Consider the following 26,133-nt stretch of genomic DNA (forward strand, 5'->3'; position numbering starts at 1 on the left):
ACGGATCCACATCACGTAATGATCAAACTACAAAGCGAAGATAACAGACAACATAACAGCGTAACCACATTACATCATGACAAGAACACAAAACATAACTTAACAACCTCGATACATCACGATAAAACCACACCACGTAATGAAGTTATTACACCACATCATGATAAAAACGCACCACGTCAGGACTACATTACAAGACATAATGAAGAAACCACAAAACATAATGGAGTAACTACAACACATAATGAGGAGACCACACAACATGATGAAGTAACTACAACACATAATGACGAAACCACACCAAATAATGATAAAATACCACATACGAAAGTTATGGCTCTCCAATAAGCGTAGGATGTTTTTTTTAAAATTTCTGCACAAATAAATAATACAACCGAGCACAATTATCGCGATCTGCTGATTTTGCAAACTGTCCAAATCAATATTTAATTTCGATATTGTGCATATGAACAAGCAATTTAGACAGTTTCATGCGCAAGATAGACTAATTAACAAAACAGGTAATTAATACGCCTTCATTGCTCTGACTACTAAATTAGACTCGGCTTGTAGCCTCGCAGTTCTCTAATTTTTTCTTATGTAAATTGTCAGTTCAGGCCACAAGTACAATTGAACGAGACCGGAAACTTCACAAAAAAGAATTCTTGGCAACCAGGAAAACTTCGAAACAACCTGACCTGCTCTTTTCAGCTACAATATTAGTTTTTTTGTTGTTTTCTTCAATTTCAGGTTACCGTGCGCAAACGATTTCTTTTTAGCAGCTTCACCTTAACTTTACCAAGGGAAATTTCATCGTTTTATTTTGAACGTTTTGTTTGTAATTTTGGTGGGATATAATTTTTGCGGTTTTTTTCCACCATCCGCAAAAAGTTTCCGCAAAAGAAAAAGTTCCCTCAAAAATGTTCTCCCGAAAAAATTTCTTACATGTGATGTGTGTACAGTCGAACTTCCGGTTGCGACCACCTCTCGTAAGCGACCACCTCTCTTCAGCGACCAGTTTTCTAAAATACCAAAAGTTTTCACCACCTCTCCTCAGCGACCAGTTTTCCAAAGTACCAAAAGTTTCCAAGTCAAATCGCTATATTTGGAACCTCTTGTAAGTGACCACCTCTCGTAAGCGACCGCGACCACTTTCAGAGCTAATAGTTTGAAATTTTTAACCTCACGTAAGCGACCACTTTACAGATCTGACAGATAATAGAGCAGAAATTGGATAATAATGTGTTGTAATAATGTGTTGTTATTATCGCTTTCGGATAGTTCAAGAGACGGAAATTTCTCAATAGGAAATACCTTTTTTCTCGAAATTGACTTTTTTTTTTTATGAATAAGCCTCTGCAGTTACTATAAGCTAATGAGGTAAAATTTTGACCCAATATAGTCTAAGTTCTCGTAAGCGCTTACGGGAGGTTCGACTGTGGAGTAAAAGTTTTTGAAGAAAATTTATGCGGGAACTTTTATTTGCGGAACGTGGAAAAAACCGCAAAAAAACGCAAAATTGTTGCGGCACGCTGTGTCCATCAAGGATGCGCCAGCAGTCAGTTAGTGCCTTGATTTTCCTAGTCGGCGCCTACCGCTTCATATAAGATGATAACAAAAATCATATGCTTGTCAGCGGTGTCTCAAAGAAAAGTGTAGGAATTACACATGGTGGACGAAGTGAGAAGTTTGGTTCAGATCTTTACTCCTAGAATTTAGAGTTGTGCTTCTTGTTGCACGAGAGTTTCACGATGGCAGAATATGTTCATCAAAATCTGGAGGGCATGTTGCCTGAACTGGAGGAATTGGAGCGGATGGGAGTGTTTTCAAGCGATGAAATCAGGTGAGGAATTTAACATGTTTATTTGAATCGAATAACGCCATTACTGCATAATTTGAAAGCGTTGTTTTTGCAATACAAGTAAAGTTTGTCTTTCCCAAAAGTAGAGACAAAGTAAGCGAGGGTTTGAAGTTTGTGTCGTTGTTTACTAAGCTTAATATATTAGCTTTTTATAAGCTTATAAAGCTTATAAATAATTATTACATTGTAAGGCTACTGTTGTTGTCTTTTAGTCTGCTTTAGTATGACTTGCATGATTTCAGTCACCCTTTGGGTTTCAGCATCTTCATCGGTTGAAATCAGCGAGTCAATATATCATGGTTCAACTTAATTAAACAGTGTAACAAGCACTTGCATAGACAATATGATCGTCTTATGCTGCAGATAAGACGAGATAGAGCTACAGATTCCCAACCTGGCTATACTGTAAAATTTAAATCTTTATAAAAACACTGAGGACTTAGGTAAACCATTTTGCTACGATAATATCACTATACAGGACTATCATTCGAAAGAGAAGAGAGTTTGAATACCGCTTGCAGAAGAGGATTGTCCAGAAGACAGATTTTCTAAGATACATGCAGGTATTATGTAGATTCCATGTTGTATAGACATTTTATGTGGTGGTCTGACTGATATTTCTTTTGCTGTAAACCAATAGATTTCATTTACTCTGATTTAAATGCATGTCTGTACCTGGGCCAAGTTGGTCCACAGCCCAAGGACTGTCGTTATGTTTTGAGTCACCCCTTGCCTTGATCTTCATACTCATACATGTATACTGTAACTACCCTGTTACTTTAGTGGTGAATATTGCATCACCAACAGTCAAGTTCAACTGTAACATCAAGGGCCCATCACGTATACTCAGCCATAATAAGGAGTTACCGGTTAGGGCCTTTGATGACAGTCTTAGAACTGGCTCTAACATGTATCTTAGTTTCTACAGTCATAGCATGAAGTGGCTAGAGATTCTTCTATCTGCAGTACATAATGCAAATATTAAAATAATCAAACTAAAGTGTATCAAGGTTACTGTAGTGTGCATACACAATAAGTACTACCAGTAATAACTTCAAAAATCTTCAGATCTTTAGAATATATTAAGCAGCTATGTTGCCATGCTACTGATGATGAAACTAGAAACATAATAAATGAATATAGCCTCAGCGTCCCTTACTTTCAAGTTAGAGTTGTAATTTCTGACAAAGTGTCTTAGTTATTAAGTATTCTTTTGCTGGTTTTGTTTTCTGTTCATTATAGTATGAGATTAACCTGGATTTGCTGAAGAAGAAAAGAAAGTTGGTGAGAACCTAAGTTGCATAACATATGAATTACACTTTTATTTGCAGTTTGTTGCAAACATATGTATACATGTGTGGCTGCATTCAAGGTTTGAGGATAGAGGACTGAATTTGTTTTTATATACTTGTAGTTGCATATTATATATACTTGTTTTCTTGCAAATATTCCCCAGTTGATGGTAATGTTTTGTAGCACACGTGTATATAATACAGCTCTCTTCCATGGATCATTTCTACCGACATGTATAAGCTTTTTATGTTCTTTTTTGGGTATGGGTGCTAAAGTACAATGTAGAAGTTGTGTCACACAGGGTAGACTACGAGTAATCCCTCTTTCGCTTAGTCCGTCGTGCGTAATGCGAAAGAAAACCGCGAGAAGTACAACACGTTGTCAACGCTCCTAACATAAGCCAATCATATTTTTGCGTTGTGAGAGCAATGCATAATTCAAACTCTAGGGCTTAGGCGGTAGTCCCTCCTTTCGCACGCTCCTCGCCCCCAGGATTTTGTGTGGCCATTTTTTTCTCGCGGTTTTCTTTTGCGTTACGCACAATGGACTAAGCGAAAGAGGGACTACTCATAGTCTACACACAAGGAATTATGATTATGTACAAGTGCTGTATTCCTGTTTAGTGTCAGTATGTTTCTATCAGATAATACATGTGCATGGTGTATTTCATTTTAAATGTTATATTTCAGAGACTTGGTATTAAACGGAATTTACATGGAGAGCATGCGGTATTGAGAAGAATGCACAGTCTTTTTCAGGTAAGTTTAAGTTTACCGGTAAATCAAGGGAGATGAATTTGCCTCATGGCTAATGCTTGTTTTCATTGCTATATACATTGTATATGTTATTATGTGTTCTATAATTCACTTTACTGTTTTTCCTTGCAGAATGCCTTGAAGAAATTTTTGGTAAGTGCCATATTTACTTACTTACAATACATTATATTTCTTACTTACACGAGGTGATGTAATGTGTTGTAAGTGATATATGTTAGTAATAAAGCATATTTTGTGTAACTCAGTAATTTTATGCAAGGTTTTGGAAGTACTGTAGGTAATGTCGTATGTAGTAAGTAGAGTACTGTAAGTAGGTTACATTTATGTAAAATAACATTTTGTAAGTGATAATTGTAAACTCGGAATTTAGCAAAGTATAAGTCGATTTTAGTATTGTGTTGTAAACTGTAAGTTTTGTAACGTAAATATTCTGTAATTGTATTGTAATATGACAGAGTAAATAAATTAAAAAAAAAAGTGCCACATTTTGACAATCATGCTTCCAATGTTCCATCTACATTTCTTCGCAGGTCTACAACTGACTTATTCACTGATACTGACTGGTCTAGTAACTTAACTGATAACTTGTTGGCTCCTGAGAGCTTAACTTACTTTAATATGTTTTAATTCCTCTATCTAAGTAGCCTAACAAATGGTTAGTGGGAACTTAAATTGTTACATAAAGTACATGTAGATTTTCACAGATCATACAAAAATGTACATAATTATATGAAATTGTATTGTTTTTCTTTTTGATCCTAGGGGGACATCAAACTCTGGATTCAGTACATTGAGTTCTGTAAACACATGGTAGGAATTTAATTACATGTAGTATGTGTTATTTTGTTTGTTTTGTAATCTAGATAATATTATATTATTAAAGAAATAGAAAACATGTACCATGTTTCTATCGAGTTATACATGTAGGGTGAGTGGAAGTTTGGGAGAACGAGAAATGCTGTGGGAGCATGAGCCGCAGGCAAGTGTTTCCACAGCTTTTTTGAGTTCTCCCAAACTTTCATGAGTGTTTCTATAACTCAATAGAAACGTGGAGAACATGTTTTATATTTCTTCTAGAAAACACCGCGACAAAAAAAGAAAAACAGCTTGTTTACTTTGATCATCAAAATGTAAATTCTCTTTGCTTGCGCCATCATCATGTCAACAGCTCGTGCTAGTTCTGTGTTTCCATCGTGTTATAGAAACACGATTTTTAACCAGTCAGCGTGCATATTTTCTTAGAAGTGAAGTGAAGCCTTGGAGCCGAATGGCTCATAGATACCAGAGCTTATCCCGGTTTCTGTAGCATGAAGCGGCTAGGAGTATTTCTACTCCCCCTGGACGGGATGCTAGTCCATCGCAGGTCACTCCCCCGCAATTTGTTAGGTGTCCCCAACAATTCGCCAGTACCCATTTATACTCCTGAGTGGAGAGAGGCACTGTGAGAGTTAAGTGTCTTGCCTAAGAACACAACACAGTGTCCCCAGCCAGGGCTCGAACCCGGACCGCTCGCTCCGGGAACGAGCGCACTAACCATGAGGCCACCGCGCCTCCCTATTTTCTTAGGGCTGTTTCTAATTTAATTTTGATTTCAGGCTTTGTTCATACGTTCATGAGGATTAAGTTCTCCCTTGCTGGCACCCTATATGTAGATATTTTCGATGCAAATAACTTTCAGTTGTTATAAATAAATTTAATCAGTCTTTTGAGTCGCATTGCATGCACATCTGTGTCAGATATACAATCGAACAGTCAAGTACTTGTACTTTAATTTCAGCTACTTACTGTTATTCAAATTGACAATTATACAAATATTTACTGTCTCTTGTTCTTAGGGGAGTGTAAGGATTCTTGGAAAAGTTTTTGCCAGAGTTTTGCAGTATCATCCAAACAAACCAAGTATGACATTGCTTATAGTGCTATACAACATTTGATATATGTGCACTGTATTCACTAGTTACATGTATAAGACTGTTCTTTATTAGTGGATACTGGCAAATAAAAGACAGCCATTTTTTTTTTCTAAACGTATCATTTTGATAACACTTGTAATGAGAATGGGGATAAAAACACAGATGGCGTACTTTTTGGTGTATAATTTCTCTTTTCTTCTCTAATATCTTGCTGTATTTTAGGGCAGTATATTATACATGTATGGCTAGCTTTACTATAAAATCACTGGGAAGATTTTCAATTTCACAAGGTGTCCAAGGGTCACTGATTTTTTCTATTGCTAAATGCTTCTGGCCATGACCTGTACTGCCTGAAAATCAGATTGAAGTTTTTGAAATTTGTGCAAACCTTTTGTTTGAAAATTTCTCATGGTTACCAAACACTTTGGAAGACCAGTGCACAGTATTTCAAATTTCCTGAGTATGACATGAGAGTTTTGAAAGTGAAGAATGATCATTGGAGTAAATTTTCCAATTTAAGCAATTGGAAAGGAGAAGCCTGAAAAAATCAGGGCTTCTACGGGATTCGAACCCGTGACCTCCGCGATACCGGTGCGATGCTCTACCAACTGAGCTATGAAGCCACACATTGGGAGCGAGGTCAATTTATTGGGTTCATATCTTCCCGTGAGTAGTGAAATGATGTAAAGTTTATATGAAATAATTCATATATGAACTGCGGTTGTAGATGAAAGTGAAGAATGATCATCGCAGTAAATTTTCCAATTTAAGCAATTGGAAAGAAGAAGCCTGAAAAAATCAGGGCTTCAACGGGACTTGAACCCGTGACCTCTGCGATACCAGTGTGATGCTCTACCAACCAAGCTATGAAGCCACACATTGGGAGCGAGGTCAATTTATTGAGTTCATATCTTCCGTGAGTAGTGAAATGATGTGAAGTTTATATGCTTAAATTGGAAAATTTACTGCGATGATCATTCTTCACTTTCATCTACAACCACAGTTCATATATGAATTATCTCATATAAACTTCACATCACATGAGAGTTTTGTTTGTCCTGATTTCAGACCTCTGGATTATGGCAGCAAAATGGGAGTTTGAAGAAAACAAGAACATTCCTAACAGTAGATCGTTATTACAGAAAGGACTGAGGGTTAATCCTTCTTCACAGAAGCTTTGGTTGGAGGTAATACTACATTGAACACAAGTACAATATTTATGTGCAAAAAAAAAAAAAATGTCAGAGTACAGTACCTGTACAACATGCACCTGTAATGTAAAGGTGGGCTGTCAAGTTAGACATCTGTTTTTTAAAACAGGTAAATAGTTTAATTGAGACACAGCTGTACAGTCATGTAGAGCAATTTTGACTCAAAATATTTTACAGTTGTCTTTTGTCTGTCCTGAGGAACAGATTGATTTAAATAGTTATGCCATAATTAATGTACCAGAGGGAGATCCGGGGAAGGGGTTGAGGGAGTTGCAACCCCCCAAAATTTGACTTCATAGGGTTCGTGCATTCACATGTTTACTTGTTTTTCTTCTGAATTTTTTAAGTCAGTTTAGTGGATGTGTTATTGTGACTTGTCCCATATTCATAATATAATCAGAACAAATGGCAAATAAAACTCAAAGTGCCATATTACAGTAAAGTGACTACAGTACATGTACATGTACATGTACATGTTTTACATTGTATGATGCATGCCAGTGGTCTCTTTTTTTATTACGTGCTTGTTTTCTGCAGTATTTCAGAATGGAACTCCTTCATGTTGAAAAAGTAAGTCTGACATTATGATTTATTTAATAGCTTTAATCTTTAAGCTGTTTACTTGTAATACAATGTACATTGTAAGCAGTTAATGCACATCCAGTCATACAGTAAGGAGATCTTAAATGTGGCTGTCCCTGGCTCATGCACTTTGCTGTTATTTTTTTTTTCTTTGTTAGATTCATAATAGAAGGAAAATTCTTGGATTGAGTGCAACAGATGAGGAACAGGTATGTACCATTGCTATCCATCTCATAGACAGCAGTCTGCCGACCGGCTGACAGCAAAACGCCGACCGGTTAGCTCAGTGGTAGAGCACTGGAAGTGTACGGGAGGTCGTGGGTTTAAACCCCGGCCGGACCAACACTCAGGGTCTTTAAATAATTGAGGAGAAAGTGTTGTCTCTGTAATGACATCTGCAAATGGTTAGACTTTCTAGTCTTCTCGGATAAGGACGATAAACCATAGGCCCCGTCTCACAACCCTTCATAATTAATTCTGTGGAACGTAAAAAAAACCTCACACTGATCAAAAAGAGAACGGGATGTAGTTCCCGGTGTTGTGGACTCTATCTCTTATCTGATGGTTAAATGCTCAGAGATATTAGCTGCATAAGCTACTCTGAAATCTGAGGGTAAATATTAAGTTATGTATGCATGTATGTATGTGTAGCAGTACACTCATAAGAGAATTATTGGAAGTTGAGAGAGTGTCAGATGTAACTTATATAATTATGTCAGAGTTTCTTGAGACACATAAAACTTGTTATGATTTTATTACCATAACTGGGAATGGTAGTTTGGAAATCAATATTTGTCAGCTGGCAAATTGAAGCCAGAGAGAGGGAACCATGCTGCTACAGTACATGTATATTTATTCTATTAAGAGATAATTTGTATTGGTTATCAAATGGTGCTGAGCTTGAAATTAGGCATTTCCTGGGCATTTTGGCAAAATTCTTATTACAGTTCAACCTCTATTAAACAGCCACCCTCAGGGAAATGGATAGTGGCTGCTTAAAAGGGGTTGGCCCTTAAAAGAGGTAAAAACAATAGAAAAACCCTCACTGGAACTTTGATTACTGGCCCCTGATAGGGATTGCTGTTAATAGGTGGCCGCTTAATAGGGGTTCGACTGTAATAATTTTTCGAGGCTTTAGGTGATATCTACCTTCACATGTACATGCAGCAACAGTCATCATGGGGGAGGGCAGAGGAGGTACATGTAGGTTTATCCTTTCAGGTACAGCATTGTGGGCCTGAGGCCAAAGTTTTGTAATCTTTGTTAAACTGCAGTAAAAAAATATTTGAATACCATTAAAATTTAATTATGTATGATCTATAGACATATTAATTTTCTTACACTCGTGTTCATGTAACCACCCATGGGCATACTGACTAAATGATTACTGCATCGAGAGTCAAATTGTGTGGTCTTAACTTTTGACTGGTCAACATGTACTCTTTTCATTAATTTTCCAGGGAGAAGAACAAGTCACTGCTGAATTTCTGGCAGGAAAAGTTCCTGAAATTGTTTACAAAAAGGCAATACAGAGTATACCAGGTGCTGTTACATACACAGTATTATTATATAGACATGAGTGTTTTACTGGAAAATACACCACTCGTAGAATTCATACAAAACCACATCCGGGACTCGAGTGGCATATTTTCCATATCCTCATTAGTAAGGATATCAATGATTTCACTGATATCAAGTTTGTCTCTTAAATTGTTCTTAAATTTGTTCGTGTATCATCGAAACATCTTCGGGTCTTCCTCAAAAGTCTTTGGCAATCTTCGGTAATCTTCGGCAATCTTTGGAAACTTCCAGAAAATGTTCGGCAATGTTCATGTGACCTTTGGATGAGTTTTGGAGAATCTTCGGAGATCTTCAGAAAGTGGTCAGAAATCTTCGGAAAATCGTCAAGAACGCCGTCATCAGTATGTCTATATAATAAAAAGAACAATACACATTAGCTCGAAGATATGAATTTTATGTTGTCATGGCAAGAACAATATCTCATGAATGAGAGCAGCAAACGAGTGAGATGTTGCTCTTGCCATGAAAACATAAAATTCATATCTTCTCGCCATCGTGTAATATCCTCTATTTATTGGTCCGTAAGTTGTTAGCAATGTTACATGTACAAATGTAGTTGCTAGGTGCCATAGACAGATTCGTCTCACGTGTCTACATACTCGTTGCTACCCAATTCAGATCACATGATGATTCATTTGGGAAGTTACAATAATAATTATTGACCTGTTTGTACATACTCGAATACAATCAGTTGCGTGTGGCAAATTGCATATTGTACAGTTGTAGCCTTTGAATCCATCTATTGACTATTAATTATTTTTTACAGCTTCACTGCAACATTTTAGAATTGATGGAAAAACAAACAGCTAATGTCTTTCTATAGTTAGTCAAAACTGTTTGAATGGAAATGTCAAGAATTGTTACAATGAATAGTCAATGAGTAATGTCATGATGATACTTACATTTATTTTTTTCTCAAGCATCTGAGCGGGCCGGAATCCTAAATCCTTGAATTTGATTGCCTAATCATACACACGTGACCGGTCCAGCCTTTTATGATATGGCCCACGGGCCACATTTTTTCCCTGCTGCCTAAACTTTGCTCCTAAAAGTTAGTGGCAATTTTCAATCTTTTGCCTTTTTTTACACATCCATCGACGATTAGTCAGCGTAAGTTTATCTCTGTTCAATTTAAAATAGAAAGGAAAGTTACTGTAAGTAAATTCAATTGAGTGTTTTGAAGTTGCGAGAGTTGCTTGGTTGTTTGTAGCTTGGCGCTGTAATGGTGCATAATCCTGTGCTTCTCTCGCCATAAAATTTGAGTCAATTTCAGTTGAGTTTGCCTCTCTGATCGTTGCTGTATTTAGGAGAATTTCTGTGGAATACACTTAACAAATTTCTTCACTTTCTGCTATTCAATTTATGGTAGAAAAGTCTGATGTCAAGTGAAATTAAAAGCAACGACTGACAGAAACTGTTTTTGTAGTAAGACTTCGCATGAAATTTCATGCCACGAAAACAATTTTGGAGAACTTAATTGGTGAAATAAATGCAACTAACATAAAGTAGTTCGAAAAAAATATGTTCTTCAATACATCTTTCTTTGTCTACTATCCGAGTTGCTCGCTGCCAAGATTTTTTACAAATCGTTAGTAGACGGTGTGCAAGCTGATTCAATGATACGAGCTGTTTAAACAAACCCATTTGTAATCTGTAAAACCAATGTACCGCAGGAAAAAAAATTAACATGTTATGGATAGGCTTCAGGCTTGAAAATGCTGCCTTTGACCTGCGGCCTCGGGCAGCATTTTCAAGCCCTCGGTCACAGTTTTTCACTATACGGACCTCCCACCTGGCATATAACATATATGTATTTGTTTTCAGTAATCTTAAGTCAGCCATTAGTCTTGAATGTTCTACATCTGTAACACAGCTACCGTATGTCAAATCACAACTTGAGAAATTATATATAGTTGTAAAAAAAAAAAAAATAATAATAATAATAAAAAATAAATAATACGTGTACAGTGTACGTCCATGGTTACCCATTCACACTTGCCTGGCTGACTGTAAGGGTATGGCAAAATGTAATTTTCTCGAAATATAAGTAATATATCTAAGTAAATGCAACCTTTCTGTATTGTACTTTTCCAGACGACATCAAATTTAGAGTATCCTTCATTGAAGTTTATCGCTTGTTTGAAAATACAAAAGATGGCATTGATATGGTGTATGACAGGTACTGTCTACGTGGTTTCTGCTTCTTTTTTTTCACTGTTATCGCTACTCTAACACCTTGACTATTTCATCAGTATTACTTTTCTATAATAACCATTAATAATAATAATAATAATAATAATAATAATAAATATTTATATAGCGGCTATCCATGCCTGCTCTAGGTGCTGTACAATTCGCCAAAATGAGCTGTACTAATGAGCTGTACTAATCTTAATAATTAAAAATGTCATTTAGTTGACTACATGGAGTTAGTAAGTCAAGACTTTTATTTCAATTTGACCTGGATCAAGGAACTTCATGAAAATCAGCTAAGGCTGATGCGGCTTCCTGTCTAAATATTGTAGTTTATTTTATATGATTTATTATTATCAATGTTCAAATCACAAGTGTAGCTACCTCACGATGTACATATAAATTAGCATACATGTAATGATTCCTTAAAATTCAAAATAATAAGGGTTTGTGTGGGAACATAATGCTTGCCCAAAATATTGCAGAATGTTAAAATTACAGTGCATGTACTCATTGGCAGCTGCGGTCAGTACTGCATTTAGATTTTCTTTTCTCTGATATCTGTTTCAGTCTGAGTTCTGTGGGTTTAATGTCTGCCGATTTTAGCCAGTTTATTTGTGTGACATGCAACTGTACAATAACAGTTGGGAGCTATAATGATTGTGAGACAATTTAGCCCTACAGAGAGACAATTCTGCCCCTGGTGAGACAATTCTGCCCCTTGCAGCCACAAGATGGCAGATTGTGAGATTGAGAACTTTTCATTACTGTCAGGGGATAGTAACCTTTATATATGTACATGTGTACATTACAGCTTTGTATAACTGTAAACTTGGTCTAAATCAGCCCACAAGTCAGAAACAAGGAAAAAAGAGCAGATCATTTTGTGGTGGGATCTAAAATTTAAATTGTGAAAATGAGAATGTGAAAGGGGCACAAAACAGCCCCATCGGGAAGAACTGATTTTTAATTCACCTCACACAGGTGGACTTTGAAAATCAACATCTGCAGAGGCATAAAACAGTTAAATCAACAGTAGCTCCATCAGGGAGATGTTTACTTCACTTTACACAGGTTGTCTTTAAAAAGTGGTAGCTTTTACATTGTATGATTGTCTTTTTATGCTAAACAGCTTGTTAAAAGACTTTCCTACCTCTGAGGAGGTCTGGAATTTAGTGGCTCGTCGAGCCATTGATGAAGCCAACCGTCAAGTAAAAAAAGGAACAGCTGTAATTACAGGTTTGTGATTCTCATCTCAAATATTTGTTACCACCAATAACGGAAAGTTGTATTACGTCCTATCATTGCACAACTTCCTCTAGGGTTTCATCAATGTTACCATGGATACTCATTAGTAATCAGCTGACCTTGCTCCTTTAAATTGAAAATCATTGCAGATAATCAGTGGTGTGAGCTTGAGACAGAAATGAACAAGTTGTATCACCAGGCAGTGGAGCAAGTCCCAACAGGTGATTGTTACACCTTTACCCTTGATATGTCTTAACCCTCTTGCTATGGCAACCAGGTCTGGTACTCAGGGGTTTATAGACCAGTTAATGTTTTCTCCTCACCTGCGGATTGCATGTAGCTTCATTACCAAGTGCCTGTTCGCAGCTGATTGGCTTGCTAGCAAGAATAATTATGCTGTGCAGATTGTAAGTCACTAGCAGTCAACTCCCGCATAGTAGACACCTCACCATTACAGACACTGCTGCAGGAGTTGAAGTTCTGGCAAAGACAAACTACTGAAAAAAAAATCTTGGTACTTAGAGACTTCGCCAGTTAAGGCTGGCTTTCACTAGTGCACAAGCATAGGCAAAAGCAACATACACAGGATGGAGTGAGGTGCTGTTAAGTAACACATTTTGTTGGGAATCGTATAACAAAAGGTGCGAATTATCAACATTTTACTGCATCTGCGAATGTCGCGTATGCTGGGTACAGTTGTATGCTGTGTATGTTTCTTTTGTGCCAGTGAAAAACACCAAATAATTGTAGTTTCTAAGGTGTCAGGTTTGGGGGGTTGACTGTATGTGGTGTAAAATGTACTATCTAGAGATTCTCGACAGCGATCATACATGTAGTACATGTTAACAGCTTGCAGGGAAAGTTTTAATGAAATAAAGCAAGCTTACTGAACGTAAAAGAAACTGCTGCCATTATATTAGGTTAACCGATCGTTTGATGTTGCTTCCAACAGATAAAATGTGGCAATTTTATATCAGTACTTGTATGGAATTGATGGCTGACGGCTCCCATGGGCAAGCAAAAACGGTATGTTCATACATACACTATAACTACATGTTGTGGTTTTTGGTTTAGGATTAAAACAATAAACTTTGTATTGTACGTGTAGGCAAATTTAGGGTTGGTGCTCAAGTGCCTCCAAAGACCTTTTAAACTCATCAACAATCGATGAGCTCGGGGAATGGTGCCGTCACCCTGAAAAAAACAGTGGAAACGCAGGATGCGGGATAAGCCAAGCTGTAAAATTGCGGCGCCCTTGCACAAATCCCCTGACCACCCCAAATTCACTCTGAGGGAGACTGCTGGCCAGCAATCTTGTTTCGTGTTTAACTTAACCTAAATTACATTTAGCCACATTTAACTTTTCTTCATCATGGTTTTGCACCATTGCTGCAAAAACTTTGTATTATACATGTAGACAAATTTAGGGTTGGTGCTCAAGTCTCTCCAAAGACCTCAGTAAACTTTTATTTTTTCCACTTTGTCATGGTTTTGCATCCTTGTCGCAACCAACATTGCTTCTGTTTCTGAACTTCCTGGATCTGCGGCTGATAAAGTTGTTGATGCTAAATGTATTTGTTATTATGTATTTTTCCGACCTGTTCATTAATACATATATCTTTTTGATGATTTTGCTCCACAGAGAGTGCAGAATGTTTTTCAGTTATTTTCAGAAGCAGAAAAAGCCAAACTTCTTAATGAAGATCTTTATAAAACATGGGTGAGTGGCAAAATGACCAATCAGCCATATCATTTCAATTTTTTTAGTCCAGTTTACTTGCACATGTATGTATTTCTGAATGATGTACTTGCAGTACAAATTAGATAAATATCTAGAATCTAGCTCTTTCTGACAGTTACATGTACGTTATGAGGACAAGGTGTCAATAATAATGAATTGCAGCAGGTCAAAAAATACTTCTAAGGGTCCTCACCAAATATTGATTGTTGAAGGTTTTGCAATAATCTGCCAGGTTACTGAGTTAACCTTTGAGTAATTTTCACTGGAACACTCCCGCAAGGAGAGGAAAGTTTGCAACACTTGGTATGAATACTTCGCTTACTTTAACAAATTATAAGAACGTTATACCTTTATTACTTTTCAAGTGTTTTACATTCATATGGTGTACATGTAGGTCAGCGTTCTGCTTCAAGCTGCACGGCCGAAACAGGCCTTGTCAGTGTGTAAAAGAGGGACCCAGTCATTTAAAACCTCAGTGAGTTTGTGGAGTGAATATATGAGATTACAAGTCCTTAATCAAGGTAAGAATGACAAACGTCTGCATTTGAAACCGTGTTAAATTTATACATTTTTACCATGAGAGGAATTTAATAGCCAGAAAAATGTATGTGTACATGTAATACATACACCTCAGCTCTAGTCATCTTGCAACCTTATTTGTTCTGCTTCTTCTGTTCTCTGAAGTTTCTGGAAGGCTGATCTGCCTTTGATTTTCGTTCACAGGTAAACCAGAGAAGATTCATAATGAATTTTCAAACGCCTTAAAATGCGTGGATTCCAAGGTAAGAAAACTCAAGCCTGGAATAATCGTTTGGCCTACAAAGTAATAAAGGTCCTTCCAACAAAGACTAGCTTGTGTAGCTTGGCGGTTTATGCTCTCGCGCTCAAATTGCTTAAAAAATTGCTCAAAAAATTGCTCAAACCTCCGAGCTACGTAGGATAAACAAAGACAGACAAAAGTCTTGTGGTACATACACATGTATAAGCGTGGAAGAATCTGGATGCGGAGTTGAATCGTCCAGAGTCAAAGCCACTTGGGGTCATTGCGTTTTAGAGTTGAAATTGAGGCGACACTTTACTTTCACAGTGCCTCTCTTTACGCAGGTGTATATATGGGTACCCGAGAACTGAAATAGACAAATATTCCATCCAAGGGCTTCAGTTTCACTACTCCAAATACAAGAATGACTACTGTTTACTAGGAAATTAAAAAGAGTCATATATTGTGATGTTCAAAAAATTGCGCATAAATTGCTACATGTACCTGTGAACATGGTAAGTTTATAGATGTTACTTCCTACTTGTTTTGTAGGACTCACTGTCACTGTGGACTCAGTGGATAGACTGGTGTGTCGCCAGCAATCCAGGACAAGTAGGAGAGGTCTTTGAAGTAAGTTTACTTGTTGTTGTGTCATTTGGTTCGTTTGTACTGCGGCTAGGGCTGACGTGATATAATTAGATGCAGCCTCGTTCCCAGGCACTCTCATATTCCCTCTTGGAGGCCTGGGAACGAGGGCATGCAGAAGAATGGCAGACAAAGTTTTGGTTCCAGACGAACATGACCTACTTGTTCATAAATTGCTAGAGCAGTGCTTTGTTGTCTGTTACAGTATCAGGGTTGTACCATATGGTTAGTCCAGGTAATAACATGCTACCGTACGATCGGTGCTGTTAAATCGAGAAGATGGGCGACAGAACAGGTCACGGTTCTTTTTTCTGTGATTGTTCGAAATGAACGTACTTTGTAACAAAGTTTTATTAACGTTTTCATAGGAGGGCAATTGGTTTTCACAGGCGGGCAAATTGCTTTGAACTAAACTCTCTTCTAGATGATTTAAACCAGGCCGGTAAAATCCGGCCCTTGAAGAAACCCTTTGTGAAATTGTTTTGCTTGGCCATAGTTAATAGAGGGAAAAGCTAACAAACAGGCCTAGATTTATGGAGGTCCTTGACCCTACACATCTTTTGTTTTATGCTCGTCGAGTATGCATGCATTACATAATCGCAATGCTTCTTTTGGTTAGTTGTAAGAGCATACCTAACCACCTTTTGCATTTTGCCAGGCTTTGTGCAGGGTCACCCCCAAAATAACAAACAAAAACATACAGCAAAGAACTTTGCTAAGTTTCCTAACCATTTCCCTCAGTTAACTATGGCTTGGCTAAAGCATTTTGTACTAGTCTTATGAATAAATCAATTGGAACTTAGTAAACGGAACTAAGAGAACTCAACTTGCTATAGCCTTGAGGACGGAAGTTTTCGCAGGCTACCGTTTAACTTGTAGGAAATTAGATATTGGCTAGTCTATCATTATCGTAGTTTGGATTTGTGTTGCCTGGCTTCTCCATTACCATATGTAGTCGTTTTGCACAAAATAAAGAGTCGAGAGACGGCCATACTTTTGCTGATAGTTCATATACTTGTGTCTTGTTTCAGCTTTCGTTAGAATCGTGTCTCGACATCAGGACTCCACTGAAGGAGAAGTATGTCGAATGGGCAGTCACGACAAAAGGGATTAAAAAGGCTAGAAAACTTTACAAAAGGTAAGAATTTTTTTAATAATAATTTTAATTTACAAAACATACAGTTACTTGCATTGGTTATATTGCAGGTCTTATTACGACACTCGACTTACAGAACAATACTTACGTTATAAGTTAATAAAGATGGTGAATTTTAAGCTCGGTAATGAAATGTGAAGGTGAATTAATCAACATGACACGAGCGTGGGACAAAGAAAAATTCTGAGTCCCCGACAGGAATCGAACCCATGACCTCCCGAACACCGGGCGGGCGCTCTATCCACTGAGCTACAAGAACTCATGGAGAGCAAGGTCATTTAACTGAGTTCATGTATGATAGGTGTCCTGCATACTGCTAGGATCGACGCTATCGAATTCATCGTGAATAGTGATAAGTTAATAAAGATGGTGAATTTTAAGCTCGGTAATGAAATGTGAAGGTGAATTAATCAACATGACACGAGCGTGAGACAAAGAAAAATTCTGAGTCCCCCGACAGGAATCGAACCCATGACCTTGCTCTCCATGAGTTCTCGTAGCTCAGTGGATAGAGCGCCCGCCCGGTGTTCGGGAGGTCATGGGTTCGATTCCTGTCGGGGACTCAAAATTTTTCTTTGTCCCACGCTCGTGTCATGTTGATTAATTCACCTTCACATTTCATTACCGAGCTTAAAATTCACCATCTTTATTAACTTATCACTACTCACGATGAATTCGATAGCGTTGATCCTAGCAGTATGCAGGACACCTATCATACATGAACTCAGTTAAATGACCTTGCTCTCCATGAGTTCTCGTAGCTCAGTGGATAGAACGCCCGCCCGGTGTTCGGGAGGTCATGGGTTCGATTCCTGTCGGGGACTCAGAATTTTTCTTTGTCCCACACTCGTGTCATGTTGATTAATTCACCTTCACAATACTTACGTTACTAGCAATAGTGTTACTTACGCTGGCAACACAATACTCTATTACAATTGAATACTGGCATTGCAGAAAATATAATAACTTACAATACCGGCTACTTACACTACCAGCAATACAAGACTCTACTTACAATAAGTACTTGTATTACTTGCAGAACATATATTTACTTACAATACTTACATTAAGTTACGCGAAATACTAAGGTAAGATATCGGTTTGTGTCTTTGTGTACGTAGTGTGTACAAGCCGTAAATTTTACTGCCTTCCGCCTAGTGTTGAAAACACTCTGACATGTAGCTCTCAGTAGTAAAGGTTGTTTTGATGCCCTTAAGGGTTATGTCAATGTTGACTTGATTTTGTTTCGACTTTCGTTTTCTCCCTTTTAGGCTGATTCAAGCACGACCTTTTGCCATTTCTTTCTTTCGAAAATGCATTGATTTAGAACTAACACAGGTAAGCGGGTCAAAAAACTAAAAATACAGCTAGTAATGACACCCATTTTTCCTAATGAATACAACCTGCTTGTTCCCAGGACTTTAACTTACTCCGAAAGAATGAGTTTAGTTGACCGCGAAGAGTAGACTGGTGTGGAACCTGTCTTATACGTCTCTCTACAATTTGAATTGACAGCAAATTGGAGTAACCAACAAGAGAGCGCACTACAAAACCGAATAACAGAAGCTTTTAACCTTCTGGTAGTAAGCAAAACAAAGATTGGACATTAGTAAACTGATTTTCGTTCAAATGCAGCTGCCGAAATAAGTCAGAATAAAGCATGTTTTCCCATGAAACAAAACATGTTAATTTAGGCATTTTTTTTGGTGGGTGAACACACAACTGTTTTTAACGTAAAATGAAATCATCGCAATGTGATTCTTGTAGCGTTACGCTTTACAGGACATTCTAATTTGGAGCTATGATTTATACCACTTTTAATCCTATTGTCCCTTATATGGTTACTCAGGTTAAGCCCAGTGTTAAGCGCGCCCGCGATCTGTACGAGGCAGCTGTAGATCATTTTGGGACTTCTCATCCTGGTGAGTGTTTTGTTTGCAGGGGAGGGGTGGGTGGAGGGTACAGAGAGAGCTTAGAAACTTACGTAAATAGACTATTTTACAGTTGTGTGTATAGTTACCTTGCCTATGAATGCAAGCGAGGCTGCAGGTGACCTTGCTTTGATACAGACCTCTCTGCTTTTCTCATTTAAATGCCAAGTAGTTAACATAAGAACAACTTTATTTACACAACAAAAGCAGCGAGGTCTTTAACAAAGCAAGGTCACCTGCAGCCTCGCTGCCATTCAAAGGCCAGGGGCCCGTTTCTCGAAAGCCCCGGGAACTTTTCGGGCCCATAAAGCCAGTTTTAGTTCATCTGTATCTAAAAACGGAGAAGTGTATACGCCTGAAACTTCTTGTATCAAGGGAACCTCTGTTCATATTAAGATTATGTGGGCAAAACAGCTCTGTAATCGTTAAGTTCGAGATTTTGTTATGGCTTTCCGGGCCCGAAAAGTTTCCGGGGCTTTCGAGAAACGGGCCCCTGGTCACTGAACAGACAAATGTAAAATGGTCCACTGACAAATAATGTATTCAGTCAGATGCAAGTCTTCTGTCGCAACTTAGAGAAACCTACTCTCCACTTGCCTGTTTTCGCTGTAATGTTTTTCTAATCACATGCAACGAGACCTTCACACGCATTGTCAGTATATAAAGAACTCATAAGAATCTGACTTGTAGTTTTACGAATTTGAAAATGATGCCGAATGAGTCATCGAAACGCCTTTCGAAATTATTGTCGCTAATTTTTCTTCTTAATTGTTTATCCAAAGCCTCCGTTATTACAACGTCTTTGTAAAAGTTATAAGTTCGGTGCAATACATTTGTGTAGGCTTGCGCTAATAAATGTGTTGAAAGGAGAGAACTCTTGTATTTGTAAGCGATAGTTTTAGCGGGAACTGCGCTTGCGCTGTACTTTTGATCGCTGATACAGAATAACACATGCGTGTTGTTCGTAAGTGAAAAAATAGATGTTAACAGCACAATGCTGCATGCTGGGTTAACAAAGTGATTGACAGGTGCCATTTTATGAGGTCTACTGTTGGTAACACAATTTGTCTGACTGAATGAAACGCAGGCCAAAAAAAAAACTCGGATTTGAACGTTCTTCTTCTTGTTAGTTTTTTCCCCAGTGATTTGCTGTGACCAATGACATCAATACTTCGTGTTTTCGCTTCGTTTTGTCCTTTAAAGGCTAGTTTTTTCCCGGTATTTCTGTGGTGAAACTTACTCAGCATGGCAGCAGTATATTTCTGTCAAAACATTTGTATAATTTCCGTCCTTGTCGTGTATATTTTACATCACCTTATTTTTGTCTGGCTCGGTGTTTGTTTGTGTCTTGCACGTGCATGTATTGTGCGGTGTATACACAGCTTGTGCCGGCTGTCTCGTGAATCACTGTGGGACTTCGTACATGTGTCATTTTTGGGTTCCTGTCTCGTCGGAGGAGGGCACGGTGGTCAAACGATTTGTGCCTCGGGCTATGAAGTCAGACTGAATTGATCATTACACAGAAGTGTTGTGTTCTTGGGCACGACCGGCACGCAATTCATATAGCTTCCCACGAAACCTAGGTGTTAAAAAGGGCTCTGGCGTGTTGTTGGGTCAACCTGAAAAAGAACAAAAGCTGGGAGATGTACACTGTAACAGCGTTTTGGCATTACGTGTATATTAAGGAGGAGAGACTTGATATGATTTTTTGTGGTACTTTTTTTTTATGGAAACCGGGATTAGGCGCCAACTCCGAGAGCTCGCTTCCTGTCTCGTCTCGTAACGCGGAGAACGCGAATAAGCAAGAATAAATATATTATTGTTAACCGTAATAATGGTAGTAAACGAAAAACATTCGAAATTGCACGAAAAGTGCATGTATGCATTTTGAAAAGTTGTTTAAAGTCATTCCATTATCTCATGGAAGAGAAAGTAATTTTGACGAAAACAAGTTTAATGAATCATCACGTGAAAACACCAGTCATTTGACGTATTTCTCTACGGTTTCATTTTTTTTGGATCGCTGTTAGTGTCAATAGGAGATTTAATGGTATTTAATGTGTATTCATAGAGTTAATCTTGTTAGCTTAGGTGGAAAAATCTTGACTGAAAAAACCCAACAGTCAGTCAATTTTTTAACTTGGGAATTCTTTCTTCATGACGGATCGTGAAAGATCAGATCGGAAAAAAATTAAATCCGCAAAAATATACCACAGTCAAAACAAACTTAATTTCTAATGCGATAAGCTTAAGGTGATGGGTTGATTTGTGATAACGTCACGTAAACTGAGGATTATGCCCGGGGATTGTGCGTCCTAAAGAACTTAGTGGCACCAAGAATTCCTCGTAGTAATTATTCGTGAAAAGAAAGCCAAAACTTATTAAACAAATCAAACGATATGAAACACAGAACCAGTTGTTCAGTCGTTGAATTAACAGAGCAATTCTCAAACATTGTTGCTGTAAAATACCCCGAAACCCAGAGGGGCTGGGGGCGGTATTCCCTATAGTGGCCCATACGGGAGGCTCCGCCCGAAAGGGATGCCGTATTCAGGCCTCAGGTATATTAAAGCGGGGCAGGGGTTTCACAAGTTGAAGTATATGAATTGGTAGGGAAATCTGTCATTTAGTTATTTAAAAGGACCTTTAATTATAATATTTCGAACCGGCGCCTTTTATCATTTTTAGATATTAGGCACTACATAAAAATGACAAGACGACTTCCTTTTTTGGCGATTTATTTTTAATACGGGTCAGTTATGAAAGCATCTGAAGGGAGTACTTTTTTCAATTAAAGGTATACGAAAGAGTTACCTTTTCTTTCAAAACGGTATACAAAAGGGTAAGGGGTTGGACTTCGCGGCGGAGCTTTCTCGCATAGAACTTTGTAGAGCAGTCCCCCCTGGGAAAACACAAAAGTACCAAGGATTTTGCAATCGCATGAAAAGGATATTTTTGTTTAGAACTAAATTTAGATTTAAGCTCCTCAGTGGGTGAACATTCGGAGGAGTTTTATTATGTAAAGGATCTTTATGTTGGATGTTAAGCAGATGGATTTTCGGTAGGGGTCTTAGTTAATTGCTATGAGGTAAATTAAAGTGATTTCGATGGATTCAAGGGAAGTTTTCAGGAGGTCACGGATCGGCCGTGTCCAACAGTTCAGCTGTAATTATCACCTTTGTGCTCACAACAAGATCAGAGTTAGAACCATGAAATTGTTTATGTCTATGAGTGAATTTTATGCCGAGACTAGTTTCGTTGTGGACTAAAACAAAAACGTAGAATTCAAGAAGGACTGATTATCTGGGGTACTAAGCCGTTCAATAATGGTTGCTAGACCCATTTTGTTGGCTGTTTCCGTAAGTTAAGGCGGCTGTATGGATTTTTGAGTACGAGAGAGTCGGTGCGACAGAACTGTTAGCTTGTGTTTTGTACGGCTCGCAATCTAAAAGCGAGTAGAACTCTGGTTAACAACAATTAATATCTAATGGGTTACACATTTGGTTTAGAAAAACTAGAACAATCATTTGCAAACGATATAATTATTTAAAGGAGCTTGGCACGGGGTTAAACTGTCCATTTAGCCTTTAACTTTAGTGACTGAGAAGTGCGCTTTCTTTTTTGCTCTAGGTATTTAGTTAATATGTCTTTTTTTTTTTTTTATGTCCTTTTGCTTCTTTTTTTCCTATTTTGTAATCGGCTCACCGTAAACGGCTGGATGGCTTTCACGACGTAGCTTTTAGTAATACTCCACAACGTCATTCTTTCAAAACATTTAGAGCAACTATTAGTGTATTTCCAGAAACAGAGCAAATCGAGGTTTGAAACAGCAAATATATTTTTTTATTACATTAGACGTTCGATGAAGTCAGAGCATATTTAAATGGCTAATTTAGCACACTGCCCCCGAGGTAAATTTAACGATTAAAATATGCGCCATTTTATTTTTTAAGTCAGTATTTTCTCCATTCTGGTTTTTGTTTACAAGTCTTGCCGTTTCAGCGGTTTCAGGTTTGAGCCGTTGTTTTCTTAGCCTTTGTTAAGCCTATTACCTTCAAACACTTTCAAGACTTTGTCCGTCTTTTTTTAATACGCAAAAATAATAGCGTGGCTCTAATCGCCATCATTACACACGATTGTGGATATCGGTGAATTTTTTTTTTGATTTGTGGTGTAATCCTTGTGAATGAGCCTGTTGTCGATTACGTAAGGAAAAAAAGGGGTTTTTGCCGGCGTTTTCTGGAAAAAAATCTGGTAGGCATTGACAGTATTTTGTTATTTGTGTAAGAAATGATTATTTTTCCCCTTTCATCGTGTTTTCCTAGGTGTGCATCTACAGTATTGTTGTCTGCTATCGCTTTGACGCGCTGCTTTCAGCGAATTTTCTTCAGTTTCTTTTTTCTGGTCTATGACTTCGTCCAATTTAGCAATTTGTTTTCCCCAAGGTCAGCTCAATGCAGTTCATTGTCACCCCGCCCATTTTTTGACAATTTATTCTCTTTCTTTGACGGTTTAGTATTTTTGTATGGTTGACACGTATTAAGAGATTTTATTCGAATTGCAAAAAGCGCAACTAAGCTTCTTTGGTAAAACAAAAAGGGATTCCGAATGTTCTTTGCAAAAATTGGATAACGAAGAATAAAACTGTAGAGAATCAAAAAAGGTTATTCGGTGTTCTAATGTTCCAGGTTCGAAATGCAAAGCTCTGTTAAACTCTTGTTCATCAGCTCCCTGTTTTGAATTCAGTTCCAAAATTTGAGGTAACTCTGCTGTACGAATACGAAACCTAAGAAACGATGTGCAACTGATTTCAATGGAATGTGTTTTGGTGTTTTTTTTTCTCCTACTTGATAATGAAGTAAACAGTCTGACTAATATGTTGAAAGCGTTTAATCCGTTCGGGGATTCTCCAGTCTGCTCTACCTATGGAAGCAGGGGATTGTCGGGTGAATCCAATTGCGGTGAAAAGTACCCACATTACCCCGTATTTGAAGCAGATTCTGTTTGTAGACTCTCGGGAAGGACATGAATGACACCCAGGGCAGGAAAAAAAATTGAAATCCACTTGCCCAGTGGGCCAGTAAATTTCAGTTTTCACTTGCCCCTACTTAAATACTACTTGCCAACGTGCCGGCCAGTATGGAAATCAGAGGACAAACGTGAACAAAGTATGCTTGGATTCCTAGCTAATCCATGGTTTCAACCTAATGGTTAACTAATCTTACAGTCTTAAGCTTTGAAGTAGTTTCATTTATCGAGCTGACACTTTCATTCAGACTTGCAAGACTATTGAGGCTAATAATATTATCATTTTTCATGTGCCCACCGGGCCACTGAACTTCTATTTTCACTTGCCCAACAGCAAAATCTACTTGCCCCGGGCGATCGGACCCGCTTTTTTACCTGCCCTGATGACACCCGACCAATGTCCAAGAGACATTATGTCCCGTGTCCATAGAGAAGCGAATCATGATTACTGTAACACGCTGTGTGTTTCTTATTTCTCCCAGATCTGTGGCTGGACTATATTCGCCTTGAACTTCAGCATCCTTGTGGTAAACTAGACACCGCTGGAGAGCTGTATTGGCGGGCAACCAAGTCTCTTAACGGGGAATTTACGGAGGAATTTGTCGGACTTTACTCTTTGCTGCAGGCGGGTCGTATATAAAATTAAATAATAGGGACCTTAAGCAATGACGACGTCTGGAAAAATTTGGTTTATACACTCCTTTTCTCTCCCGTACCCAGCTCGTCGCTGGCCCGCTTTTTCGATCGTCCCCACTGACCGAGAGCCGGGAACTGGCTATAGTTATCTAGATCAGTTTAATAGGCCGATCGGTCTAAAAACCTGCTAAAACTAAATATGGAATGCCAGGGATAAATTTCAGAAGCAAATACGAAAAATTAGCCATCGTGGCCCACGTTCTCCAAAATGCTCAGAACTTGGTCATTTTACGATGTTGTGCAGAGGACGGCTATGAAATGTACAAAGACTTACAACGTACGTGCACAGCCACTGTTCTGCTCATTTTGATGACGTTGTTGTCGCCGTTCCGTTGCCGTCGTGGTTTGCTTAAGCTCCTTAATTGTTTTTTCTTAACAGACACCGAGGTCCTCTCTCACTTACCAAAGCTGAGGTGACAAAATCATCAACTACGTTTTGAAGTCTTGAATTAGCAAGAAACAATCAGAACTAACATTGTACAAAAGAGTGGCAGAAAAAAAAAGCGAGAATTGTAAGGTTTCTCACCTTCACAAGCCAGAAGTACAGGCAGCCAAAAGCCTTGAGCTGGATATCTTGCAGCTCTAGGCTAATGATCTGACTCACTGATAGCTCAGACATCTTATAACATTTAGCTTGAACTTTTCAAGTTCGCCGTGCCTAATCCGTCTTCATCTGCACTATTGTTGTTCACATCGTTATTGCATCAGATTTTACGTGACCTCCTCGAGGTTTCACCTTTTAAATAATTTGAGTGTCTCTTTATTGAAAGGGCAATCCCCCAGCTGGTATATCATGTTTTCATAAGCGAGGCCGGGAGCTTATTAGCCGCAAAAGAAAGCGACGATGACTAAAATGCATCGAAATTGCACCATAGTGACAATTTTGATTTCTTGATTTTTGTCGCAAAGTCAAATTGGATGAACAATAATCCACTCCAGTCCTCGTAATCCAGTACTTCTTGTCCAAAATTCTTGTACTGTTTAGCTCTTCAAAATCTTTTTATCCAATTTACTTATTTATTTCGTGGCATTGTGTAATATAATATGAAAATTACGAAGCAAAAGTTTCTATAATCAGCTGAGACATTTATTATTTTGTATATTATGAGAATATTTGGTGACATGCAGCTGTAGGTCAGAAATGTTACTGTTTTAACATGTATGGACGATGCAAATGAACCTCAAATACAGTTCTATTTTTGAAATACCAAATTGCATACAACGTTGACTGGTGGTGGTGTGGTTATTCGTGGTTCTAGGTCAAACAGTTGAATGGCTCGCAGAGCCTGGTAACTGTTGATCCGCCCGAAAAGCTCAAAGCTTCCTTGTCATCAGCAAGCTGCCCAAGACGATCGAAAACACAAGTGGGGGAAAATAAACAGGTACAGGCGAGCCATGCTTAGAAATGTTGCATGGTCACATTAATACTTTAGCTCGAGAATCAATGAAACCCTTTGTAATGGCAGACAAAAAAAATGGATGTTGCCTTCGAGTCCGTCATAGTCCCTTGGTGTTCTA

General features: G+C 38.2%; 1 protein-coding gene and 1 long non-coding RNA gene across 2 annotated transcripts; one reads left to right on the top strand and one right to left on the bottom strand.

Annotated features, from left to right (window-relative positions):
* Positions 1-1,339: 1,339 nt before the first annotated feature.
* On the top strand, positions 1,340-25,827 carry LOC110045138 (U3 small nucleolar RNA-associated protein 6 homolog). The gene is made up of 23 exons (XM_020750737.2): positions 1,340-1,843; positions 2,340-2,424; positions 3,104-3,145; positions 3,844-3,912; positions 4,042-4,062; positions 4,693-4,740; positions 5,766-5,829; positions 6,912-7,030; positions 7,592-7,624; positions 7,795-7,845; positions 9,097-9,178; positions 11,312-11,396; positions 12,543-12,649; positions 12,808-12,879; positions 13,611-13,684; positions 14,301-14,378; positions 14,794-14,920; positions 15,123-15,181; positions 15,712-15,789; positions 16,836-16,942; positions 18,232-18,298; positions 18,810-18,882; positions 24,402-25,827. Exons 1-23 carry the CDS (start codon positions 1,752-1,754, stop codon positions 24,557-24,559), a joined length of 1,791 nt encoding a protein of 596 aa, XP_020606396.2. The 5' UTR covers positions 1,340-1,751; the 3' UTR covers positions 24,560-25,827.
* On the bottom strand, positions 19,415-25,225 carry LOC149112698 (uncharacterized). Its single transcript, XR_016207545.1, has 2 exons — positions 25,142-25,225; positions 19,415-20,510 (listed from the first exon to the last, which is right to left on the bottom strand). It is a non-coding gene; the product is annotated as an uncharacterized LOC149112698 (long non-coding RNA).
* Positions 25,828-26,133: the final 306 nt, after the last annotated feature.

The sequence above is a fragment of the Orbicella faveolata genome, unplaced genomic scaffold (assembly GCF_042242905.1).
Source record: "Orbicella faveolata isolate gen_17 unplaced genomic scaffold, um_ofav_v1 contig_2, whole genome shotgun sequence".
NCBI classification, from domain to species: domain Eukaryota; kingdom Metazoa; phylum Cnidaria; class Anthozoa; order Scleractinia; family Merulinidae; genus Orbicella; species Orbicella faveolata.